This window comes from Enoplosus armatus, chromosome 5, assembly GCF_043641665.1.
Source record: "Enoplosus armatus isolate fEnoArm2 chromosome 5, fEnoArm2.hap1, whole genome shotgun sequence".
Classification (NCBI taxonomy): Eukaryota; Metazoa; Chordata; class Actinopteri; order Centrarchiformes; family Enoplosidae; genus Enoplosus; species Enoplosus armatus.
The window spans coordinates 24634770-24659186 of record NC_092184.1 but is presented as its reverse complement, the minus strand read 5'-3'; the positions used below and the strand labels follow the sequence as shown (position 1 = coordinate 24659186).

The 24417-nt window shown below is 42.4% G+C and overlaps 2 protein-coding genes across 2 annotated transcripts; both read left to right on the top strand.

The window, feature by feature from the left end:
* The first annotated feature begins 322 nt into the window (after nt 1–322).
* On the top strand, nt 323–12611 carry prss59 (serine protease 59, putative). Its single transcript, XM_070906211.1, has 9 exons — nt 323–529; nt 771–952; nt 1811–2043; nt 3110–3245; nt 5759–5873; nt 9948–10149; nt 11045–11135; nt 11266–11468; nt 12276–12611. The coding sequence occupies exons 1-9, from the start codon at nt 323–325 to the stop codon at nt 12383–12385; spliced, it is 1479 nt and encodes a 492-aa protein (XP_070762312.1). The 3' UTR covers nt 12386–12611.
* Nucleotides 12612–14668: 2057 nt separating this feature from the next.
* Nucleotides 14669–22032, top strand: serpine2 (serpin peptidase inhibitor, clade E (nexin, plasminogen activator inhibitor type 1), member 2). The gene is made up of 9 exons (XM_070905735.1): nt 14669–14834; nt 16172–16450; nt 16616–16843; nt 17162–17359; nt 19468–19666; nt 19758–19855; nt 20675–20761; nt 20867–20950; nt 21482–22032. The coding sequence occupies exons 2-9, from the start codon at nt 16189–16191 to the stop codon at nt 21517–21519; spliced, it is 1194 nt and encodes a 397-aa protein (XP_070761836.1). The 5' UTR covers nt 14669–14834; nt 16172–16188; the 3' UTR covers nt 21520–22032.
* Nucleotides 22033–24417: the final 2385 nt, after the last annotated feature.

The following is a 24417-nucleotide window of genomic DNA, read 5'->3' as shown; positions in this document are numbered from 1 at the left end:
CACGTTTTGAGTAATACATTTGAGGCCGTATTTTACAACACACTGTCGTCTCAAAGATTCAGCAACATGTGAGTTTATCGATGTTAAGTATTTCGATTAATCACAAATAATAATAATAATAATAATAATAATAATCGGCCATGTTCTACTTTAAAAAAAAAGCAATCGTAAATAGTGAGAATGTCCTGCAAGGGTATGCGGAAATGCGAAAGAACTCAATTCTCCCATTTTCTACGACTCATTTAAAGTAGCAGAGGAACTCGTCACATGACCACATGGGACTCAATCACATGCCCCTGACTGTTTCCCTGTTTATGGCAACATGGCTCTTCAGATGTACGGGCTGCTTCTGTGTAAAGTAACCGTATTTTACCTGTTTGCTGTCCTTGTTGTCGCACAGGGACAGTTTAAGGGGTTCCGGAAGTTTCATCAAGGGCCGGAGAGCCGCCGGGGAGCTGTGCTTGAGGGTCAGTGGTTCACTCAGAAGCTGGATCACTTCAACGGTGCAGACAGCAGGGAGTGGAAGCAAGTACGTGTGTTTATGTGCAATGTGTATCCTTACAAGGGTTGAAATCTATATTCAAAAGTGATCAGATTTAGCTAGTCCTTGCTTTCTCCTGGGCTTATTTTACCATAAAACATACATTTAGTTAGTATATGATCCCATCCTGTAAAGTTCCACAAAGGTGTCAGAGGTGCCCCCCTGATATCCTCCTACCTGCACATTTTTCCACTCTGAATAACTCTCTCTTCACCTTTCTCTCCCTCAGAGGTACTTTGTAAATGAAGCCTTCTACAAGCCGGGCGGCCCAGTGTTTCTGATGATCGGTGGGGAGGGCCCAGCCAATCCAGCCTGGATGCAGTACGGCACCTGGCTCACCTATGCTGAGAAACTAGGAGCACTTTGTTTGATGCTGGAACATCGCTTCTATGGATTGAGTCACCCGACCGTGTAGGTTTGACGATGCTGATTTAATACTTGAGCTTGTATGAGGGTGTGCTCGCTGAAAGCCTGTTTAGATCCCTTTATTCAAACTCCTGTCTGGACTCTAAACGAGTGTGGACGCCACAGAAAGCCAACTGTAACAGTACTAAGTAATTCATCATTTTTAGTGTTAGATACAGGAATCAAATTAGTTTGAGTCCTCCCACTGCCAAGAATGCAGGGGCAGTGTGAGCTAAAATAATATAAACCATGCAACCGAGTGGACTTAGTCCTGCTTTGGTCTGTGCCAAAGAAAACAAGCTATAAATCCTGTAGCATGTTTCCTGGTTTGGTGTCATATTGAGCATTGAACCAATTCTGAGTGGTCAATGTTTCCTGAGATGCATGGTGCAAAACCCTTTGCTCAAAAGCACGTTTCTTTTAAAAATACAAGATTTGGAGTCTTTAGGTCATCATAAAAAGCAGATACATTCAATCTGTCACAGTGAAAGAAAGTAAAAGTGGATGTTGATGAATGTTGGTCTGCTGAATCCTCCTTCCTTCACCCTGGCTGTGTCACACTGTCACACTGTCACCTACTGTAAAATAAACAGTTTCCCAGTAGAGATTGGGGAAGTATCACTTTACAGTATGACAGTCATTACCGCCATCCTCAACATTTGTTCACAGCAGTCTGAGAGATTTCAGCAACTCTGGTTGCACAATACTGTGAGAAACCACCAGCTTCCCATGTGTGTGTGTGTGTGTACAGCAGCTGATGCTGGTGCAGCTGTTGTACCACTAGATGGCAGTCCTGCCCATGTAGTATTGTACAGACTGAATGATGGATATGCTGAAGACGCTACACCTCCTCTCTTTATTTAGTGACCTCAGCACAGACAACCTGCGTTTCCTCAGTAGTCGTCAGGCGTTGGCTGACCTGGCACACTTCCGCACCGTGATGGCGGAGACTCGAGGGCTGACGAACAGGAAGTGGGTGGCGTTCGGGGGGTCGTACCCAGGTTCTCTCGCTGCCTGGTTCAGGCTGAAGTATCCTCACCTGGTCCATGCCTCTGTGGCTACCAGCGCACCTGTTCATGCCACTGTCAACTTCCCAGGTATGAAGAGACATTACCTGACATGACAACACACACACTTATATTGGTCTTCATTCTCATCTTATAAAGATATATGCCATTCCTTTTTGGATAATCAGACTTTTTTTTGCCAAACTCTATTTAAAAAAACAGGGAATATAAGTTAGATTTGCTCTCAGGAAATAAATGATAGATGCCACATAAAGGATGATTTGAGATTGTTTAATTGTATGTTTCACCATTAAATTCAGCTTTACATGATGCACCAAACAACCCTAATTTTGTAGAAAACATCCTCTCCAGTTATTTTGCCTGTAATTCCTACAGTGTGCCCCTGTAGCAACGTCTCTGTAGAACACATCAAGAGTTAAATTGAAATGTACCACAGTATTCCAGTTTTGTTCAGTGTCTTGGAAGCGAGAGTCCCAGACAGATCAAAGATGAGGAAGGCTTCACTCTCTATCTCTGTGTGTTTCTGTGTTGTGTTTGGCTCAGCCCATTGTTTTCCTCCGGAAGGCTGCAGGCTGGAATCATGGTCAGAGTAGCTTTGAACACGGACCTGTACTGTTCCACCCACACACTCAGGCTATCTGTAAGACACTATCGCACACATTCGGGCCACATTGTCTTCGGCTTTGGGAAAATATCCGAGACAAAACGTACAGAGTGTAGTGAACATGGTGTTCTGATGTCTGGTACCCCCCCGCCCCAGTCCACAAACCACCACAAAGTTCTTATTTCACTGCAGTTAGTCAGCAGGAAGAGGTTCGCTTTCATTCAAGTGGAAATGTTCCAACATTGTGTGACGGAGGAGTTTCTCCTCAGAGAGTTTCATAAACTGTGAAATTCACTTTGGCGGAGACTCATGGTTTCACTTTCAACCTCACCGAAACCTCTATAAATACACACTTTCTCAAGCACTTGACTAGAACTGGGCTCATGCCTTATTTTGAAGATGAATTGGTGCTTTTGAAGTGCCTAAAATAGTCCTGTATGTTTAATCAGGCTCTTTGTGTATTATTGTGGTCTTTTTATAGCAGCCCAGGTTTAAGTGTCCACCCCTCCCTCTGTCTTTATCTTTTGCCAGAGTACTTGGAGGTTGTGTGGCGTTCGCTGGCCTCAGAGAACGCAGAGTGCCCCCTCCTGGTAAAAAAGGCTTCAGATGCCCTTCTGGAGCGCCTGAAGGACCCCAAGGCCTATGACAACATCACCAAAGACTTCAAGTACAGTGTCTAAACTCTCTGTAATCATACCGTCTCTACCCCGTAATTTACAAACAAATTGCAAAGTTTGAGCTGACCAAGGCCAAGATCTGGACCCAGACTTGATCCCAGGCTTAGCCCCAGTCTTTGCCTTCATGTATTACATATATTGGTCTTTTATTTACAAGGGTTTTATTATACAAAACATCCTGATAACCTTGATTAGACTCTAGAGCTGAAACTAACAATTATTATTATTATTATTATTATTATTTAAACCCATTAAGTGCCTCAGCAAGCCACAACAGTGAAGCAGCATGCACACCATCAAGGTCTGGGTGTGGCAAACTAAAATGGAATGCAGCCTTGATTAATGTTATTAATCAAAAGTTAACAAAGTCTGTCTACCAGCACTGCTAAAGTAATTCACACGTAATATCTCATTTGTTTATCATTGTTACACTTTGGATTTCTGCTAGCTGTTTCCAGTCTTAATGCTAAGCTAAGCTAAGCGAACTGGCTTTTGGCTTTAGCTTCATATTCACCCCACAGACATGACGGCAGTATCAATAGTCTTATCTAACTCTCGGCAAGAAAGAGAATAAACGTATTTCCCGAAATGTTGAGTTGTTCCGTTAAATCTGCTCATTTTGGGACAGTGAGCAGTGCTGCATGTGAGATAGCACCGTTAGATGTGAGCAGTCGTAGTGGCAGTCCAACAACAGGTGGACTACAGCGATACCTGGAGCTATGTGAGAGGTTCAAAGAGCAGCAAGGGTTGTCTTGGTTCCTGGTTTGAGTCAGGTCCTGTTACAGCTTCATGAGGACTGAGCCTGGGACTCTGGAATGTGGGACCTTCTCCAGACAGGAATCCAATGGGCAGAGCCATACTGAACCCGTCCCCTTGTTATAGGATGGATGTGATCCAGTTTATTTACATCTGTGGATTGTAGAATTGAGCAGCACTAAACTGTTTGCCTATGGAAAGCTTGTAAACCAAATTAAGCATTTTAATCATATTCCAAACACGGTTATTAATGAGTTTATTATTACTATTACTGTAGTCAAAGGTCTTAATGGGCTTTAGTGTCACATGGACTTTTAATGGAAAAACTGAATATTACTTAAAAAGACAAAAGTATCTCCCTTCAGTTTCATTATTTCCTTCTTCATTTTCTTCCTTTGTTTTCAGCTTCAAGCATGATGTTATTCTTAGCATGCTTGTGCTACGTCTGCAGCCATTATGGCAGTCTCTGGTCCTGTTTTATATTTGCGTATTTTAGGTTGTCATAGTGACTGTAAGGTCAGTCAACATGATGTATAAACAGGCTTAAATGGCTTTTATGATGGTGCGGTTAGTCTCACAGAACTAATACTGTCATGGAGACACACTAAAGCCTTGTCCTTGTGTCTGCACTGCTCTGACCACATTGGACGTCTTTTTATTTTAGCTTCTCGCAGATCATGGAGACCGTGGATGCAGACATGTCCTCATGCAGGCACAAACACGCAAAGGTCACAAAGATGGTTTAGAGACTTGTCCAGCTTCCAAACCACAATGCCTCAGAGAATACAGCACTTGCGTCACGATTGCGGCACAGATGAATTGTTTCTAAAATCAGCATGTCCCAACATCAGCACGTTACCTACATTTACCATAGTAAAGGTCTGACAGACACTCAAGCGCGCTGTCATTTTACCACCTCAGTGTGCGGATGTCTACGTCTATACACACCCACACTTCAGGAAAGAATAACAAACACGGTCATTTCCATTTTGACGCTGCACCCATTTACTGTCAATTTGACAGACGACCCTAATCAGCAGCACACGTGTGTTAACTTTGAGTGAGTCACAGTGCCACCAAGAAGTGAAGTCTAACGTCCACAGCCTGAATGCTAACACTAGCGTGGCAACATGCTCACAATGACAATGCTAACATACTGATGTTAAGCATGGCAACCAATCCATCCGATAGTTGTCGAAACATTTCACTAAAAAGCATAGATGTTCACCTCATGGTGGCGCTAGAGGAAAACTCTGGGATCACCAAAGTCAGTAGCATACGTCTTCTGGGAACCAGTGACACTCTGCACAAAACTTCACGGCAAGATGTTTCAGTCTGGATCAAAGTGGTGGACAGACCGACGGCCATTTCTGTCCCACGCGGCTAGCATGGCTAATAAAGTTTTTCATTCTGTATTTGGAGATATATATACGTTGGAACTGTTTGAGTAGAGGTCAACACAGTCCATCTATGTCCGTGGTTCAACAGCATGGACATAGATGGACATTTATCATACATCTGAAGCTGGAAGCACTTGTCTGTGGCTAGGTGTGTACTTGCAGTGAAGTAGCCTGAGGTTTTATTTCCTGAGGACACAGGAAAAGACTAAATGTGGCAAGATGCACTGTACGATTGCCAAAACACGCTCTGGTCTAACCTTCCTCCTATTTCCCCCTCTGTCTCCCCCACCTTCTCTCCCTTCCTCCTCCTCCATTGTCCCCCAATTTCCCCTCCTCTCCTCCTCCAGCTTGTGTTCCAAGCTGCAGATCCAGACTGAGATGGACTCTGCCTACTTCCTGGAAATGCTGGCTGGCAACTTCATGGATGTGGTCCAGTACAATGAAGACAACAGGGGGTTTGAGGTTAGAGAGAGTAGACGCATGCCAAACGACATCAGTAGAACGTCATAAAACATGGATTTTGGAGGCAGATACTGTTCATTTCGGGTTGAGTCAACAAATAGCTGACATTTTGAGCCAACGGTTGCTGTCTTTAAATTTGTTAAATATGTTTTTATGCCAAAATAAGTTGTTCATTGCTCACAAAGACATTTAAACTCTTTTATTGCATATCATAAAATTCTTCACATAAGTAGCTGCTTAAAGGAATAGTTCAGCATTTTAGGAGATTCTTGCCAAGGGATGGATGAGCAGATCGATGCCACTCTCATGTCTGCACACTAGATATGGCGCTAAAGCTAGTAGGCACTTAGCTTAGCTTAGCATAAAGACTGGAAGAAGGGGAAAATAGCTGTCCAAACATAACAGAATCTGCCTACCAGCACCTCTGAAGCTCTAAAGCCAAGCTAGCAGTTTCTCCTGCTTCCGGTCTGTCTGCTCTTCTTTTAAGGGATAATTTCAGCCATTTTTCACTGTAGACCCATTTTATTTCTAATCATTCTGAGTAATTCAAGCCAAATTTCCATCAGTTGCACCATTATAGGTCTACTTGGGTGCGATACACGGCTCACCAGCACAGTCCTAAAGTGTCAAAGAGCGCTGAAAAAATCAATCGCTAAAATCCCTCAAGCATGTCTTGATCTTTATTTACCAATGGGAACAATTCCAGGTTGAAAATAGCTGGAGCCGAGCTTTAAGGCAGGTTGCAATTTTTATAGACTGACCAGAGAAATGATTCCAGTGTAGTTTACTAAACCTCCTTCGGGGTGACAGACATCTGATATATAGAAACAATATCAGATATGACCTGATGTGTGCCTGTTGAAACTAAGAGAAGAAAGGGAGAGTCTGTGTAGGGCCTTTATAGGTCAGGGGTTGACCTAGTATCCAGTCTTGGTTGAGTGGAAGGCAGTTATGAGCTGTAGGAGGGTTTCAGACAGCCCAAGCAGTGTACTGAAACATAATAAACCCTGCATTGTTGAACAGCGAGAGGCCCAGAGACACTGCCCTGTAAGAGGGTCTCCAGGGACGATCCTGGGGCTGCTTGCTTGCTCACTTTGTCTGCATCTCTATATGAGATGTGGAGCCCCTTTTGCAATCTACATACATTGTAGGTGGCTCGTGACTCAGCGAAGAGGGGACCGACTAACAGGAAGGTGGGAAGAAGGATTTGACTTGTAGGTTTTTTGAAGAAGGACACCAGTCTAGTTTTATTAACGCTGCCCATATTTTGCGCTGAAATGTCTTATCTTAGATTCTCCCTTAAATTTGCGTAAAAAAGCTTCTGAAGCACAATATAGAAATAGTAAAACAATGCCATGAAGCCCCAGGTCAGTAGAGGATGAAACGTGAAAATGTTGCATGATTCAGTTCTCATAATGGTTCCCCATTGTGTCCAATTTTTCTCAATACTCGGGTATCTGTCTTAATAACTTAGTGAGCAGAAGAAAGAAGAGGCCCTGAATATGACTGGGCGATCACATGACAAGGTGTCTGGTTGATTTCCAAGATATCGATGGCATGATAATGGGAAGTCAAATGGTTAAACGCTTTGGAAATCACTCGGGCAGAAATCTGACTCAGTAATTGCTTTGTAGTGTTAGTTTAGAGGACGGAAAAACGTGGTGCTCTCTGTTACTGCAAGGACAGGGTTCGTCAGTTCTGATCAATTAGTGGTGAACATTTCAATGACACTTCTGAGTTTACTCACCAGCCACTCTGATATTAGCTGCTGCAAAGCAGAGGCAGACGTCAACATCTGTAGAGCTGAGGAAATAGATCTGTGGTGGATTTTTCCTTCTTCTTCTCTGTTGTTGGTCGACGCAGATGACTACAACTGTTTTAAAACTACTTTAAAATATTAATCAAATTAGTGAGTTACCACAACCCTCACTACGACTGACTGGAAGCGGCAGAGCACAGAGTTACACTGAGACTGAGTCAATTTGCGCAGATTTATTTGCACCCACACAGAGTTCAGAGAGCGACTAACAAACAAAGAAAAGTTTTATACCCGAGTCTGGGTGGTGGCAGTCACATCTCACCTCGTCCCGCAGGCTTAAAAACAAAAACCTTGAAGAAATATTTATAATCTTCCATTCGTCCTCGTCATGTTGACCCCCATCTCTTACAGTTATATTGTAAGTTATATATATATATATATATATATATATATATATACGCACCCCCGCCCGATTTTTATGACTCTTCTCGTGTGTCAGGGGACCACCAAAGTCATTAGGATTTGTCCTCTGGAGACCATGAATGTCTGCACAAAATGTCATGGCGATCCATCCGATAGTTGTTGAGATTATTTCAGTCCGGACCAAAGTGCACGTTGCCATCCCAAGAGCCATGCTGCTAGCTAAAAGTAAGATAATCAATGCAGCAGAAGCAGACATATTCCAGTCGTTTCTTTTAGGAGACAATTTGAAAACTGTGTATTCACATTGTAAAGAATGTAGACAGTAAATGTTACAGCCCAGCCTTAGCCCTGAACCTGTCTTACAGCTGGTACAGCTCGGTGTAGTAAACAACATCTTTTCTTATTATTTGTTACTGTACTTCTGTCCCCTTTCTGTTTCCCTCTTGGTGGCCTTTTTTTTTTTTTTTTTTTTTACCATTTACCCCTTTTTTCCATCCCATCCCCTCTCTGTCCCCCTGGTGCCTTGAGGAGACGTGAGTCCGGTTACCAATAAGCTGATGTGAAAAAGTAACAAAAGACTCTGTGGTCTCTCTGGTTTCCTGTCGCCCCAAGCTAAAGAGACGCTTATAAAAGAACCGAGAGGAGCGGTGGGCCACGGAGTCCACAGCACCGTCGGACAAACGCAGCCAGCAGCTGCCTCACTGACACAAAGGGCTGGGTATACAGCAAACTACCAGGTTTTAGATACCACTGAGGAATTTGGGTAAGAACTAGGACCCGAGGTGTAACTCAATCAGAAGAGTCAGAGCAGTGGCTTCACAGTTGAGGGGTTATCAATGGGGTGCTTTATAAAATAGACGGACATTATGTAACGCTACAGCTTGTAGAACAAGTACTAACAGTTCCTCTTTCTCCTCAGAAGATGCAGAGAGGTGCAGGTGGGTTAGTAGTCGTGGGTCATTTATAGTTAACGAGGCTTTCGTTTGGCATGTAAGAACAACTGTAGCCGCTGCCAACTGTTTACTCCTCCAGCCCTCATTCCAAGACTACATTTTGTTTTGGGACTGCTGAGCAGCCACAGTGTATTGCTGAGGAGCGTTGTGGTTAGGGACACAGGGAAGGGATCGCCAGTTGTTGGGCGAACCTTTTGATTCATGTCAAGAAAGTTTTGATCTGCATATCTTGGCCAGAGTACACAAAACATATATTTTTTAATTCCAGTTTTTAAGGGTTTTTCTTCAGGTTGAACCGCAAAATGAAAAATAAGCTCTCCTAACCACAAAGGTCAGATATTAACTTAAATTGTTGTTAGTCAGTCGTTCCACCACTTTGGTCCTGACTGAAATATTTATAATATTGCCATGAAAGTTTGTGCAGCCATTCATGTTCTCTACCACCATGGTAACAATCATTTTGAGATATTTACTGTATATTAATCTTATGGTATGCGTTTTGTGGAGTCTGTCACCAGTTGTTTGTTTGCTTGTTGTTTTTCTGCTGCATATCACTCGGATAAAAACAGTGCATACTGTTGGAGCGCCTCTGTGTGGGTCACCAGCATCGACACAACTGACATCAGTACTGGCAGAACTTTATCTTTTATCATATTTTCAGGAAACTTGAGGAGAAACCTCGTGAATCCTATATTGTTTCTGTCAGAGGTGATTGTCTCCTTGTAGTAGAGTGAGAATAATTTGCTAATGCGTATGTAGAAGTTCATGTCTCCTGTCGCAGTAAAGGCTTGGGGTTTTCTGTCAAAAGTCATTTCAAGTTATCATCCAACTGGGAGGTAATCATAAAATGTGGATACATTTGCTTCAACCATCTTAATTAATTTGCCCCCCCCCCCCCCCCCCCCCCCCCCCCTCTTTGTGGCGTGGCTGTCAATTTAGGGCGTGATGGGCACCAACATCACCATCAAGGTGCTGTGTGCTGTGATGGGTGACACCTCACTGGGGGAGCCTTATGCCCGCTATGCTGCTGTGGCCCGCCTCATGATGGACACCTTCTTTATGAAATGCCTGGATGCCAGCTTCAATAACTACCTCAGAGACATGACTAATACATCCTGGGATTCACTGGCTGCAGGGGGAGGTGGGTACATGCACTGGGAAGTGGTATTTTTGTACCTGTAAACATGGGGTCTATTTTAAAATGTCCCCTTTAATAACTCCATGACTGTGGAAAAACAGCTATTCTTATGTACGTTGTATTTTTGGGTCTGTTTTGTTGGTGCAGTAGTTGTCAGGTGGTGTTTTTTTGTTCAAATGACGGGGAATAACCGGCATAGACAATGCGATGTCTCAGACAGGAGCAATCAACTGGCGAACAGGCAGAACCACCAATTTCTCCATCATCAGTAGCCTTTGGAGACCAGAAGCCACAAGACTGGTTATGTGTTGAGTACGGGATGTGGTTGCTGTCATAACATAGCAAACCCATTTTGGGGTGTTGTCAAAAGACTTTTTTTAGGAGAAGTTAAATAAAAGTAGACTAATGCAGAGTTCTGGCAAAGTAGGTCCATCAGATGCCATTACATCATTTAACTACTAAATAAGCCCTGGAATGATGTGAACATCCCAAAATAATGCTTTCTTCTTCTGAGGTTAAAGTTTTTAACAGGCTTTAAAACATCTAAGGTGTGATTTTATTTTGAAATTTTACAGAGGAAAAGCAGACTATTCTGAGACCGTTTTTTTTTTTATTGTGTTGTCTCATGTTGGGGAGCTCAGTATTTAGTAACAACTGGGCATGAGTAGGGGGGCTGGAGGGGGATCACTGGAACAGGAAGTGGTCTCTTAGAAGCCACTAGGATGTGTCTGCATAACCCCCCCCCACACACACTCTTTCCCCTCTTAATTGGGCTGAATAACTGAAAGTGAACACTCGCTGGGAGGGAATTGTTAGCTCTACCTGCCTTGTGTTGTTCTTTCTTTGATTTATATGAACCCACTAAGCGTGGCCATGGGTACATTTTGTTTTTTGTCAGGGAGACAGTGGGTCTACCAGACCTGCACTGAGTTTGGATTCTACCAGAGCACCGATTCACCCAACCAACCTTTCGCTGGCTTCCCTCTTGTGTGAGTACGCTAACCTCCCTGCCGAATAACCTCATAACTAGGTTTCACCCCTGCACCTGCTGTTCTTTCCACATCGTACGCTGGCCATTCTCTTCCACGCTGCGTTGTTAATCTGTGTTTTCTCACCCAGGTATCACGTGAAACAATGCGCGGACTTCTACAATGTCAGCGCTGAGCAGCTGGCGGAGGCCGTGGCCCAGACCAATGAGTACTACGGCGGCTACGACATCCGTTCCTCCAGAATAGTCTTTCCCAACGGATCCATTGACCCCTGGCACGCCTTGGGAATCAGCCAGGATATCATACCTGATCTCCCTGCCGTTTTCATCAAAGGTGAGAAAGAATATGTGTAATGGGAAATCACAGCAAGTACAAGCACTGTGAAAAAACAGTTGATGTTATCCTGTCTTCTAGAACAAGATTTTAAAATGTGTATTATGATCTGATTTAAAGAATTAAAACCAAAACAAATCTAAAATGCCCAAATCCATCTTGCTAGGTGGATGGATGGCTTGTTAGCTAATGTTTACTATTCTAACTTGAAGGATTAATGTGCCCGTTTATTCCCAATAAACATATATTTGCTGATCAAAATCCATCTAGACATCCAGGTAAAAACTGGACTGAGTTTAAATAAAGGTTTTTAGACTTCTAGGTTACATGTAACCGTTGTTTCAAAGGCAGAATTTGTAGCTACGTGTAAACTACACGTTGAAATGGAGTCAGACTTCAGTACAGGATGATTTAAAACGTATCAAACAGCACAAAATACAAAACTCAAGACAAAATCATACATACTGTCACCTCTGAGTCCAGTTAGTTCTTGTTTATGTACAGCAGTTGTAGCAGGTGCCTTGTAGGTAGACCACAGTTCATCATTAAGCCTTTGAGAAACATATTGAATTAGTGTATTTCCAGGTCTAAAGTCTGTTGATTCACACAAGTTAACTGAAAACTAAGTTTAGTTAGTGGTTGCTTTACATTACAGGAGCCCAGCGACCGTTTCAGAGTAGAACAATGGCTTACTTGTTCAGCTCTAGCTTTAATAGGTGGATAATTGTTCTTGTAACTCAGAAAATCTCCATTTTACTGTTTTTCGCTGCCATATCCTTTTATATTCATTTATTTTCTCTGATCCAGGAACAGCCCACTGCGCCAACATGTATCCTGCCAGGAGCGAGGATCTGCCCCAGCTGGCTCTGGCCCGAGACCACGTCTTCTTACTTCTCCAGCAGTGGTTGAAGCAATGACTGACAGCCGAACAGGCCAATCGATGGCTTTGCAAAGCCGACTAATCACTCTTTTGTCCAGATCACTGACATTGACATCGGTGTGACGCTGCTTATTTTACTGCCACGTTTAGGACTGCTTGAAAAGGCACTTTGCACAAGCATCAGTCGGTACAAAGGTCATGTATTTTAAATGAGTGAGACCGTTTTGGACTGATGAATAAAGATTTTTTTTATGATTTTAGGAGCTATTTTCTCTTTTTATTTTCAGTTTCATTCAGAGGTACCATTGCAAAGGTGGATATAATGTGTAGTTGGGCTGGTTTCTGGGAAGGGTATTCATTAAACCAGGAGTAGTAGTAGAGTTTGCTTTAGCATAGCCCTCGATAGCCTTGTTAAATTAAAGAAGGCAGGTTGAACAAATGGTGTCTGTCAGTGGACTCATATTGGTTATTTGAACTATTTAATTGAGGAAGTAGCATCATCCAGAAATACTCGTTGACAAGAGCAACACAATAATTCATAATTTTCCAAGAACATTTTCTTGTGCACCAAAAAAACGAAGTGTGTATAAGTATGTGAAATAGAAACTTTCCCAGAGTAACATTTGCTTTTGGATACAATATGCAATGTCACTGCCTTTTGTTGCGCGATGTTGACCAATCCTGTCTGCACACGGGACTCTTTGTGCAGCCAATTCTTGACAAATATGTTTCACATTGAGAAACTTTATCTTTCTCTGCAACATTTGGAAATTTCAGAAACTTTCAAAACACAAGGTATCATTGAGCTCTTCAACATCGTGACTGCACACATTACCCTTTCACTGTAGCATTTGATGGCTTCATAACACACCGAAAATCATGTTCAAACACGCAGCGATGAAACAAAGGCAAAACATTTCAACAGAGAATTTGCCCAGAAATGGTTCATGTGTTTACATGGGACACTTGTTGCACAAACATGCACACATCTGGTCTTGTTCAGCACAAGCTTAGTCTTGTTTGGTGATAAGAATGTAACTAAAATGTTGTCTTGGCTGCTCAACAGGAGCATGATGGTATCTCCAGCAGGATCCAGAGATGGTGCATTGGACACACAAAGGAAACTGTAATTTGGACTACATATTCCAACGGTCTCATCCTTTGTCGAGAAGTAGATGGATTTAGTTTAAAAGCAGAATGTGCAATAGAAAAATAGAAGTGGTCTTGCATGGCATGATTATAGTGCGCAGCTGTGTGTTCATTCACTACCTCCTCAGAACTCTCAAAACACAGACACAATGACCCCCACTTCGCTTAACAGTGTTTATTTTCACAACAGTCCCATCTCAGTATCTCAGCTGGACATGCAAGACCCCCACTCCGAGCACAAACCACACACCAACAAAGACTGTAGACCAAAGTCCTGCCTTGAATCCAGCCCCATTATGGGTGTCCCATGCTGTGGCGGTGAATTCTTAAAGCCTCCACCTGGGTGTTCAGGCAGGGACTGTGTGAAACTAATCTATTAAAGCAGAGGTTCAGCCCACAAAATATACACGTGAAAATACTATTTTGACTGCCCACAATCCATTCTTTGTTAAGGCAAACATTTACGATGGATTTAGTCAGAATTGCCCACAGACTCTAATTTAATCCCCTGTAATTCAAACCCTGATGCACCTCTAATCCTCTCTTTGGCTGCAGCAGGGATGTAATTGAGCTTCAGCTTCTTTTCAGGTGTGTGTGTGTGTGTCGCCACCCAACTATATCACCTAACCGGATATAAAAGCATCAGGTGGTCCTTTGTAATTGGGTGTCAGTTGTGGGCAAGTTATGCCAAAACGTACCTGTGCAGATAAAACCAAACTCCCCTATAAGCAGGTATATGAGACCTGTTGGAGCTCAGTAATTTTCCATTGAAAATGACAAAACATTACTAAGATGACTCTTGCATGTTTCCAAACACTTCCCATCAGTCACTTCCCCTTTTAAACATCTTTTAAGTTCTTAGCTGCGTCAAGTTAAAAATGTACCGGATGTTGCTGGATGGACGTAAACATTAAACCTTTTAGTAAGTCGAATAAAGTATGAGCGACAACTCGGCAACGTACAGCGACAAAATCAGAACATAATGTGAAATTAAGGGCAATATATCATAAAGGTATGAAACGGTGTTTCAGTGATAACGGGCAACAGCGTGGGTTTTATTTTGAAAGTCGACCGGAAGCGGTGTTGTTTTGAGTGGGACGCTGACGGAGACGCTCGCTTCGTGCTCCGCCGTCTGAAGGCGGAGTTCGGTCCAATAAAGTCCTCTCTGAGACAACGCTGGAGTCACAAGTAGTTCTCACTTTCGCTGGAATAAACAGTGTTTTTCATTCACTTTGCGGACGAACCCTCGTTTCTCGTTTGGGCGGCTGCGTAAAGCGGAATAAAACGGTTACGGTTTCACCTGCGGGAGAAGTCCAAATAACGTCACCTCGTGATAGGTAAGGACTGCCGTTTTTTGTAACGTTACTTTCACAGGAGACTCAACGTAGCGACTCTGACGTTAGACAGGTCCAGACGTTAACGCTAGCTTAACAACATTTAGCATCACCTTGTAGGCAGCATTCTAGCGCAAGAAGTTGCTCCTACCCATTAAATACAATCCGTATAACGTTATAGTTGATATTAAAGAATTGTTTGACGCCTTAAATTAGATATAAATAATCACCGTAAACGTCACAGAAAACCTGTGTAAGTTTAGGGTGCGTTAACGTGACTTACGTTACAAACTTCCATAGAAATAGGTGCAGTTTTAATGTGTGAGGAGCATGGTCCTCCATTCCTGCACATCTGACAGACAAACTCTGAACATCTTTTTTGTTGTTTTATTGCAGCTGTTTGTTTGTTTTTTTGGCAAACATAACCTATCCAGGAGTCCCAAATTCTCTGCATATTGCACATACACATATTTATATGCATGTAACACAAGTTCATGTTTTATCATTTGGACGGATTTCTTGTCACTTTGCCACCAAAAGTAGGCTATATTATGGGGTATTGTAGTTTAACCAATGCTGACTGGTCGGGCATATTATGCCACACACTACCACTCATCGTACAGGTATCTCAAGTCACTATGTCAAAAGGCCGTTAAATTGGCAGATTTTGTCAATGGAGTTTGGTTTGCCATAAAACAAACGCCGTCTCAAGGGTTTCACTGCGTTTCCCGAAGGTCGCGAGAACAATCGCAGAGATTTAACTTCGAATCTAATCAGCAAATATACCATGACGGCTATAACCAATAAACTTTTGCACAGTTCACACAATAGATCACATAGATGTAAAATGTTCCTCTAAGCAAGCAGGCCAGCAGGCGTTCTGGCTGGGTCTTGTGGCTACATTCATTCTGCTTCAGTGAGTGGGGGTGCAGGCTGAATCATTCTCCTTAAATGGTCTCATTTAATTTAGTCTGAAATTAAAATGAAAGAGCCCACTTTCAGCAGGCTGATTATGGTTAGACTGTAATATTTAGACAGTGTGAGTAAGAGTTAGTCAGACCCTGCAGCACTGCATAAACGGTTTGGTTGCCAAAGTACAAGCAAAGGTGCATATGATAATAGTGGTTAAACCACGATGAGTCATATGGAGGGACATCCAACTCTCTTGGAAGTGTTTTTAAGCAATGCCAATGGTTGTAGATAGATGTTTTCATAAATCTGTAGTTGTCATAATGATGGAATATTGATGATGCTCAGAGTTATTAATTCCTGCTACCAATACTCAGTGTGTCTACTTCTTCCAAAATGCCTCTGATCTTCTCTTCTTTGTTTCATGCTAGGTGCTGTGGAGTTTAAAATGAAGCACCTCTCATTATTGTGCATGTATGCACTGGTGACCTTGTACGGCCATAAGGGTGTGCTGTCCCAGGCTCCCTCCTACGGTGAACGTGGCTCTGATCTTGGCATACAGGTATTTCAGCAAGTAGTCCGCTCCAAGCCCCTGGAAAATGTGGTGCTTTCACCCCATGGGGTAGCTTCCATCCTTGGGATGTTGCTACCAGGAGCCCATGGAGAGACTCGGAAGCAGGTCCTCAGTGGTCTCCGCTACAAGAAAAATGGTATGAATGTGCTGGTGAACACAAGTGTCTCAACATTAGTTGGTAAATTGGCTCTCCACATGAACGGAAGTCACTGCAGCCAGATGAGCCTTCAAATATTTTGGTTAACATTAAAACCCTAAGCAATAATTGAGAAGTAATTTGATGTTTACTTGGTCTGCTCAGGCCCCTACAAGATGTTGAAGAAGCTGCACAAGACCTTGACTGCCAAGTCCAACCAGGACGTTGTGCTGATTGCCAACGGCATGTTCAACCAGGAGGGCTTCCCCATGGAGCAGGCCTTTGTAGACACCAACAAGGTCAACTTCCAGTGTGAGAGCAGGAGCCTGGACTTCAGCAACCCCCATGGGGCAGCCGAGGAAATCAATGAATGGGTCAAGAATAAGACCAAAGGTAGGAGTCATGGATGTACGTAGCAGCTGTTCCACCTGTTTAAGCCTTCAGCTTCCCTATCGCACTAGGATAGTGAGAGGTCCGCGTTGCGTGGGTTGTGTGGGCTCCTGTACACTTACCTGCAAGTCTAGTTTATATTGTGTTTATACAACAAAGGCAAACACTTATTAAAACTACCACTTACCTCTCGTCTTTTTCACAGACCACAGTATAAAGCCTCGACGTTGTAATGTGGTCAGTCTTCTACTGCTCCTCCTCTTCTACTTTTTATCAAACCTTTCTGACTGAATAATGTCCTTGTGTTGCATATTTATCCAGGTCACATCCCCAGCTTGATCAAAGCAGACATGCTGGACTCGGCTCTGACCCGTCTGGTCGCTGTCAACTCAATCTACTTCAAAGGCTTATGGAAGTCCCGCTTCCAGCCCGAGAACACCAAGATGAGGCCCTTCAACGGGGGCGATGGAAATGTATATAAAGTTCCAATGATGTCCCAACTATCTGTCTTCAACATCGGTGAGTGATGTGTGAGAGGTTTCCACTGATGTAGTCAGTATTAACTTGCTTTAGATGTTTTAGATGCATCATGATGCTGAATAAGACATGCTCTTTAAGACAGTTCACCACCAAATGACACTTAAAGATGTGTTGTGCCATAATTAGAGGCTCTTGTGCAGATCGTTGCCCTGTTGGATCCAGACTGGTTGGATCGAATCGGCTACTTAAGAAGGTTATCATTCTCATCAGTGATAGGAGCCCGTCGAGACAAGTCAAATTCAATTACACTTTGATTGTCTGTGTTTGCAAATCCAGAGGCCTTCTGTTTCTTCCACCATGAATGATCAGGAAATTGTTATTTTTTTTAGGCATGCTGGATTCATTGGTCAGATTGTTGGAGTATGTTTAGTCATACAGTATTACAGATTTGTTAGATGCTGGGTTATGAGTTTCCCATATAGTAGTATAGATTGAGGGCCCCTAGAAAGGTTCAGAGTTTTCCTCTAAAACATTTGCAAATTAAATTATTTAAATATGTCCTGTAATGTTTACTAGCTTGCAGTCAGTCATAAACTCCACAGGGTGCCTTGTAACTCAACATTAAGTCTGGACTGTCTCCACATGGTTTCACAGTTCTCCAAATCAAGTTTGGACAAATGGCAACAAAGAAGCCTGTCGGCAGGCTGTAGATTTAATGATTAAGTTGTTTTCATTTAGTTTGTTTTTGTGATGCAGTCCCAGCCAGTGCCACTTTATGATTCATACGTCAGCTTGTGTTGAGTTGTAAGGAAATGCAGGCTCAGACGTGCCACATCCGAAGGACATTATTAAGACTTGTGTGAAATGAAATGATATGCCAGTCAGTCATCTATATTTAGATGAGTTGTCAGAGTTGTGTTAGCGCAGCGAGTGCTCTGGATAGGTTCTCTCAGAGTTAAACTAAGGCCATGTTCAGCTGTGAGGCACAGATGTTTGTGTCTTGCAGTGTGTTGACTTTAGTCTGTGACTTGTTAATTGGATTATTGTCCCTAAATGACTGCACTCCGGTTTATAACAGCCCTAAATCACGTGGCTGTGGCTTTATACAGGTATGTTTTATGAATATAATGGGATTTACAAATACTTGGCTTTATGACTTCAGAACATAATGTCCTGTGATTAGTTTAATGGCCATATAAAGCATGAAAACCTGTAGGCACCGTTGAATGGAAGTTTGTGGTGTGAGACTACTACTGCTGTTAGTTGAACTGTACATTTGTTATTCTCATTTTGCAGTTAAGTGTCTTACAAGATGGAAATGTGTTTTTTTTTTTTTTTAAAGAAATACAGTCCAGCACACTCAATGCCATCTAAAGCTTTGAGCAGTATTAACAACAGCGGTCTAAAATAACAGACTCTGACTTTTTATTTACACAGGGATGCTGTTTTTAATGTCACTGTTCTGCTGCTTCCCCTCGCTGAATGATAAAACAGGAAATTGTTTCAACTAACAACTTGTTCAAGCCAGTCTTATGCATTTGTTATGATAAACATCCCCTGTCTGGTAGGTCTTTTCTGAGGAAGACACTGAAATGATGCATTTTGCGTTTCTCGTTTGTTTAGATTTAATGAAAATACTGAGCAACAATAGCCATCATGGTCAGAGAGACAAAGAAGTCACCCACAGAAACACAAAGCTCTTCAATAGAACATCTTGGGAAAAAATAAAACACTTCCCCAACACACAAGTAATGTTGTACAGTGTACCATTAAGTCAGCTCATGCAAGGAACCATAAGATTAAAAATACCAACATTTACAGATGTATAACATGAAAAAGATGGTCATTTCATTCCATTCTTCTCGCATCACAAGGAAGTGGAACCCATATGTCCACATAAACGAGAGAAGAGGTCTAGGTTTTTACGCATTTGTGAGTAGAAAAACCTTTTAAAGTAAAGACATGAGGTTTCTATGGAATTTGAGTCAGATACAGGTATAAATAGTGTTAAGAGGAAGCATCTTGGTTCCCAGTCAGTCATGCATGTTTTTCCAAAAGGTTTAATAGTCTTGTGAATGTATGGATGACTCAGGTTTCACCCTGACCTTTTGAAACTATTAACCCTTAAACCTCGTCTCTCCTGCCAGGCATGGCCACCACACCTCAGGGACTGAAATATAAGGTGATTGAGCTGCCGTATCACGGCGACACGATCAGCATGCTGATTGTCCTTCCCTCTGAAGAGGACACGCCTCTGTCCCGTGTTATCCCACACATCAGCACGGCCACAGTGCGGAGCTGGACCAAACTGATGCACATGAGAAAAGTCCGCCTGCTCATCCCTAAGTAAGACCCACACATACAACAGTTCAACATCAAACTTCTTTGATTGAATGTGAGCGTAACTCTGTGTGTGTGTGTGTGTTTATGTCTGTAGGTTTACTGCTGAAGAGGAGGTAGATTTGGAAACCCCCCTTTCAGCACTGGGAATAACGGACCTGTTCAGTCAAGACAAAGCTGACTTCAGACACCTCAGTGAGTGAAAGCAAAGTCAGACCAAACCCAAAGGTGATGCAGTGCCTTCCAGTGTTTACAGCAAGTTTGTTTGGATACGAGGAAGGCTTGAAAACATGGAAGCACCGCTGGCTGTTTACTGCCAGTAAGAAGTCTGAATTGTGTCTGTCCAGTGTGAAACAACAGAATCAGTCGTGTTCTCGTTCTTTCCCTCATCTTCTCCCGGAGCGATGCGATGAAAGGAGCTCTAGTGCCATCATGTGGTGAAATCCACACAGGAGTTTATAGGATTACTCCAGGAAAAAACTAATCAACCAGGGTTTGTCTGACAGATGTGGATATTTTTGCTCTTGTGCCAGTTAATATCCTAAAAAAAAATTAATCAACCAGGCCAGTAGTAAATATTTTGAGTAGAGCTCATCAGAAGCCGTATTAACTCCTTATTATGTGTCTTTGAAAAATGAGTGAGACAGCCACACGGCAACTATCCCCTGGTATTATTATTATTATTATTATTTGGTACAAGTACACACATAAAGTTCAGTAAAGCGCTGCATGACCTGCCGTCAGTCACTGTAATTTGATTCCCCCGTGTGGGTTCTGTCCGATTAATGAGTTACCCGTCGGTCCTTATAACTCCACGTTTACAGGTTGTCCCGCCTGAAGTCAGACCAAAATCTGCACTATAAATATACACAAAGTAACGCCATCATATCCGTCACGTTGGATGTGGACGGCATTGATCAATATCCGACGTTAGTAAAAGGCAATGATGGCAGATTGGTAAACTAACATACCGGATGTGCCTGAAGCTAGAATGAACAGTTGTTGTGTTCTCAGGTGCTGAACCAGTGCATGTATCCAAGGCACTCCAGAAAGCCAAAGTTGTGGTGAATGAAGATGGAACAAAAGCAGCAGCTGCCACTAGTGAGTGTTTATAACGGTTGATAATGTACTTAATGTATTAGCACATTCATAACAGTAACCTATGCTCTTGTCATGTTTTTACAACGTGTTTGCTTTTGTGTTTAGCTGCCATTTTGCTGGCTCGGTCCTCCCCACCTTGGGTTACAGTGGACAGACCTTTCCTCTTCCTCATCAGACATGACTCAACAGGTACAGTCTTCTATTTCCATGTCTAACATTGTGCAACCACATGAGAATAAAAGTAGACATATCACCGTTTGATTATTGCAATTAATCACCAATGTTAGGCTCTACCACATAATGATAGAAATGTGTCCTCGTTAAGGGGCTCACTAGTCTGTCTCACAGGATGTAGGCTGCTGGGATAAGTCTGGCGGCTATTTCAGTCACCATCCTCCTCCCTTTCTGCTATCTGCGCGTTACTGTCCCCGTCGCTACGTGTAGCAACAACTTCAACAACCTCCAAGCTAGCGTCTGAAAATGACAAAGATTTGGATCGTCTGTGGTTTTAACGGGTCCAGTGAGCTCCTCCAGAGCTGAAGTGTAGGTAGGCTTCACCTCTAGGACACCAATTTAACCATTTTAATGCCAGGGCTCGCCTCCCCACGAGCAAAACTAGTCGGTAGCCGGAAGAAAGCAGAGCTTGAATGTGATTCAAGTTTTAAAAAAAACTTTATTCTTTGTCAGTTGTCTATCACATAATGATGTCTCTGTCCCCAGGTACCATTCTCTTCATGGGCCAGATCAACCAGCCTTGAGCCCAGCCACCACTGGCCAGCCCCTGGTAGCATCATAGGCCAGCACGGGAAATGCCTCTACACTGCCACGCATGAAAACACACACACATACACACACACACACAAACTTTGCTGTAGACTTATGTACATTATGTTTTAAATATTGCTATTTATGTTATACCCATTTTCTGGAATGCATAACATGCCTTATGAAATGTTTTGCAGACTAAATTTTCCAGCTGTTTTAATTTTTTGTATACTTTTTCTTTGAATTTATTACATTTTTAAAAGACTTTGAATGTCCATTGTGTATTTTTCTAAACTCTGGAGTAGGATGATGAGTTTGTTTATCATGTGTCAGTGTTTCAGTCATGTCACTCCAGTCTGTTCTAAGTTTCACTCCTAAGTTATGTACATCACATCTTGAACGGCTTGCATTCAGATACTTTACAATAATTGTTTCCCTCACTGAGGAAGTCTTATGTTATCATACTTGCTCTATATGTGATCAAATAAATACACATATTTATAACATCAATGACTTTGCCTGACTTATTTTCGGTAATAGTATGTCTGACAAGGGAATGTTATTGACATGTGACACAATTCATTCAAACGTTTATCATATATATATATATGTGTATATGTATGTACAGTCATGGAAAAAATTATTAGACCACCCTTGTTTTCTTCAATTTCTTGTTCATTTTAATGCCTGGTACCACTAAAGGTACATTTGTTTGGACAAATATAATGATAACAACAAAAATAGCTCATAAGAGTTTAATTTAAGAGCTGATATCTAGCCATTTTCCATGGTTTTCTTGATAATAACCAAAATCACTTAAGTTCTTACATCAATAGCTTTGGCATTGTACTGCCAAAAACAGTGCTTTTAGGCATTCCATGTTTTCTTTTCTGTCTGTTTTAGTCACATGATACACACAGGAGTTAGTACTTGATTGCATAACCATTGTTTTTGATGACTGCAGCCATGCGTCTTGGCATGCTCTCCACCAGCTTCTGACATTGTTCTGCTGTCACAGCAGCCCATTCCTGTTGCACAAATTCAAACAAATTTGCTTTGTTTTTGGGCTTGTGGTTCTCCATTTTGAGTTTGATGATTTTCCACAGGTTTTCCATTGGATTTAGATCTGGTGATTGAGCAGGCCAAGGCATGGTTCGAATGTTCTGGTTCTCCATCCAGGCTTTAACTGACCTTGCCGTGTGGCAAGGGGCATTGTCTTGTTGGAAAATCCAGTCATTCGAGGCAGGAAAGAGTTTTCCAGCTGATGGAAGAAGACTGTTTTCAAGAGTAGCCCTGTACATGACCTGGTTCATTCGCCCTTCACACAATTGCATTTGCCCTGTTCCACCCATACTGAAACAACCCCAGATCATCACTGATCCACCCCCATGTTTTACTGTAGGGGCAAGACAGTCTGGTTTGTAGGCTTCTCCAGGCTTCCTCCTAACCAGTAAGTTGGCTGGAGTGGGCATCAACTCAAAATTGGATTCATCACTGAAGAGAACCTTAGCCCAATCATCAACAGTCCAATCCTTGTGATCCCTAGCAAAGAGTAACCGGGCCTTCCTCTGCCTTTCGTTGATGAAGGGCTTCTTCCGTGCCCTGTGTGACTTCAGACCAGCTTCAAGAAGTCGGTTTCGAACTGTCCTTGCCGAACAAGTCACATTTCTCGACAGTGCCCACTCATTTTTAAGGTCCCTGGAGGTCTGACGACGATTCCTGACACAGGAACGGATGGGTGCACGGTCATCTCGTGGGGTAGAAAGACGTTTCCTGCCTCGACCAGCTAGCAATTTGGTAGTACCGTGTTCGGCTTGTTTTTTCTTGATGTAATGAACGGCTGTCTTGGAGATCTTCAGTTTTTTGGCTACCTGTCTCTCACTCATGCCAATTTCCAGCAGTGCCAAGATGGCTGCCTTTGTGGCTTCACATAATTCTTTTGTTTTAGGCATTATGTGAGAGCTGACAACTTCTGAGTTGTGCTACGGCTTGAATGTAAGCAGGAAACCGCTCCAGGCCTTTGCATGTGCAGTGCTGCTTATGACATGAAATGGCCTCTTATATACCCTGGGAATACAATTAAGCTTAAGCATGTCAAATAGGACATAAAGTATTATGTAATCAGCTGCATTTTTTGTCGTGTTCATTGTATTCTTCAGGTAATATACCTTTAGTGGTACCAGGCATTAAAATGAACAAGAAATTGAAGAAAACAAGGGTGGTCTAATAATTTTTTCCATGACTGTATGTATGAAGAGGCCCTAAGACACTGTTATGTTCTTTGCATAGTTCAGGTGGGTCATTAAATCTGCACCAATATGTGACACAACCACAACCGCCGGTCTGAGGTGCTGATCCTGGGAGCAGCAGGGATGAGGTAGCCGTCCATCGCTGATTGGATGACACTGAAGAGAACAGCTGTTATTTGTGGTAGAATTTGTGCCATTTGGGGCACCTCTCTGGTCATATATCCCTTTTAAGTCTGTGGTCTCTTGGTATCAAGCTGTGGTGCTAAACTTTAGAGGCCCTTTAATGCTTTAGGGCACTAACCCATTAGCCTTGTGGGTAATCTAGCCTATGGTGATGCTGAATTTTCCCTCAATGTCCCAATCTGTGGAAGCTATGCTGTAAGACATTATAATGAGAAACTGTCTAAATAATGAGTTAGTATGAGACTCGTATCTCAAAATAGTTCTCCAAAACGTCTTTCGCTCTCTTTTCCAATAGCAATGACAGAAAGCTAGCAACTCAACTTTGATGGTAAACCTGAGTCAAAATATTGAGGAGGTTTCTCATTACTTTGAGATATTAAGTCAATATTTAGAAAGTTTATCATTATTTTGAGATATTAAGTCAATATTTAGAAAGTGTATCATTACTTTGAGATATTA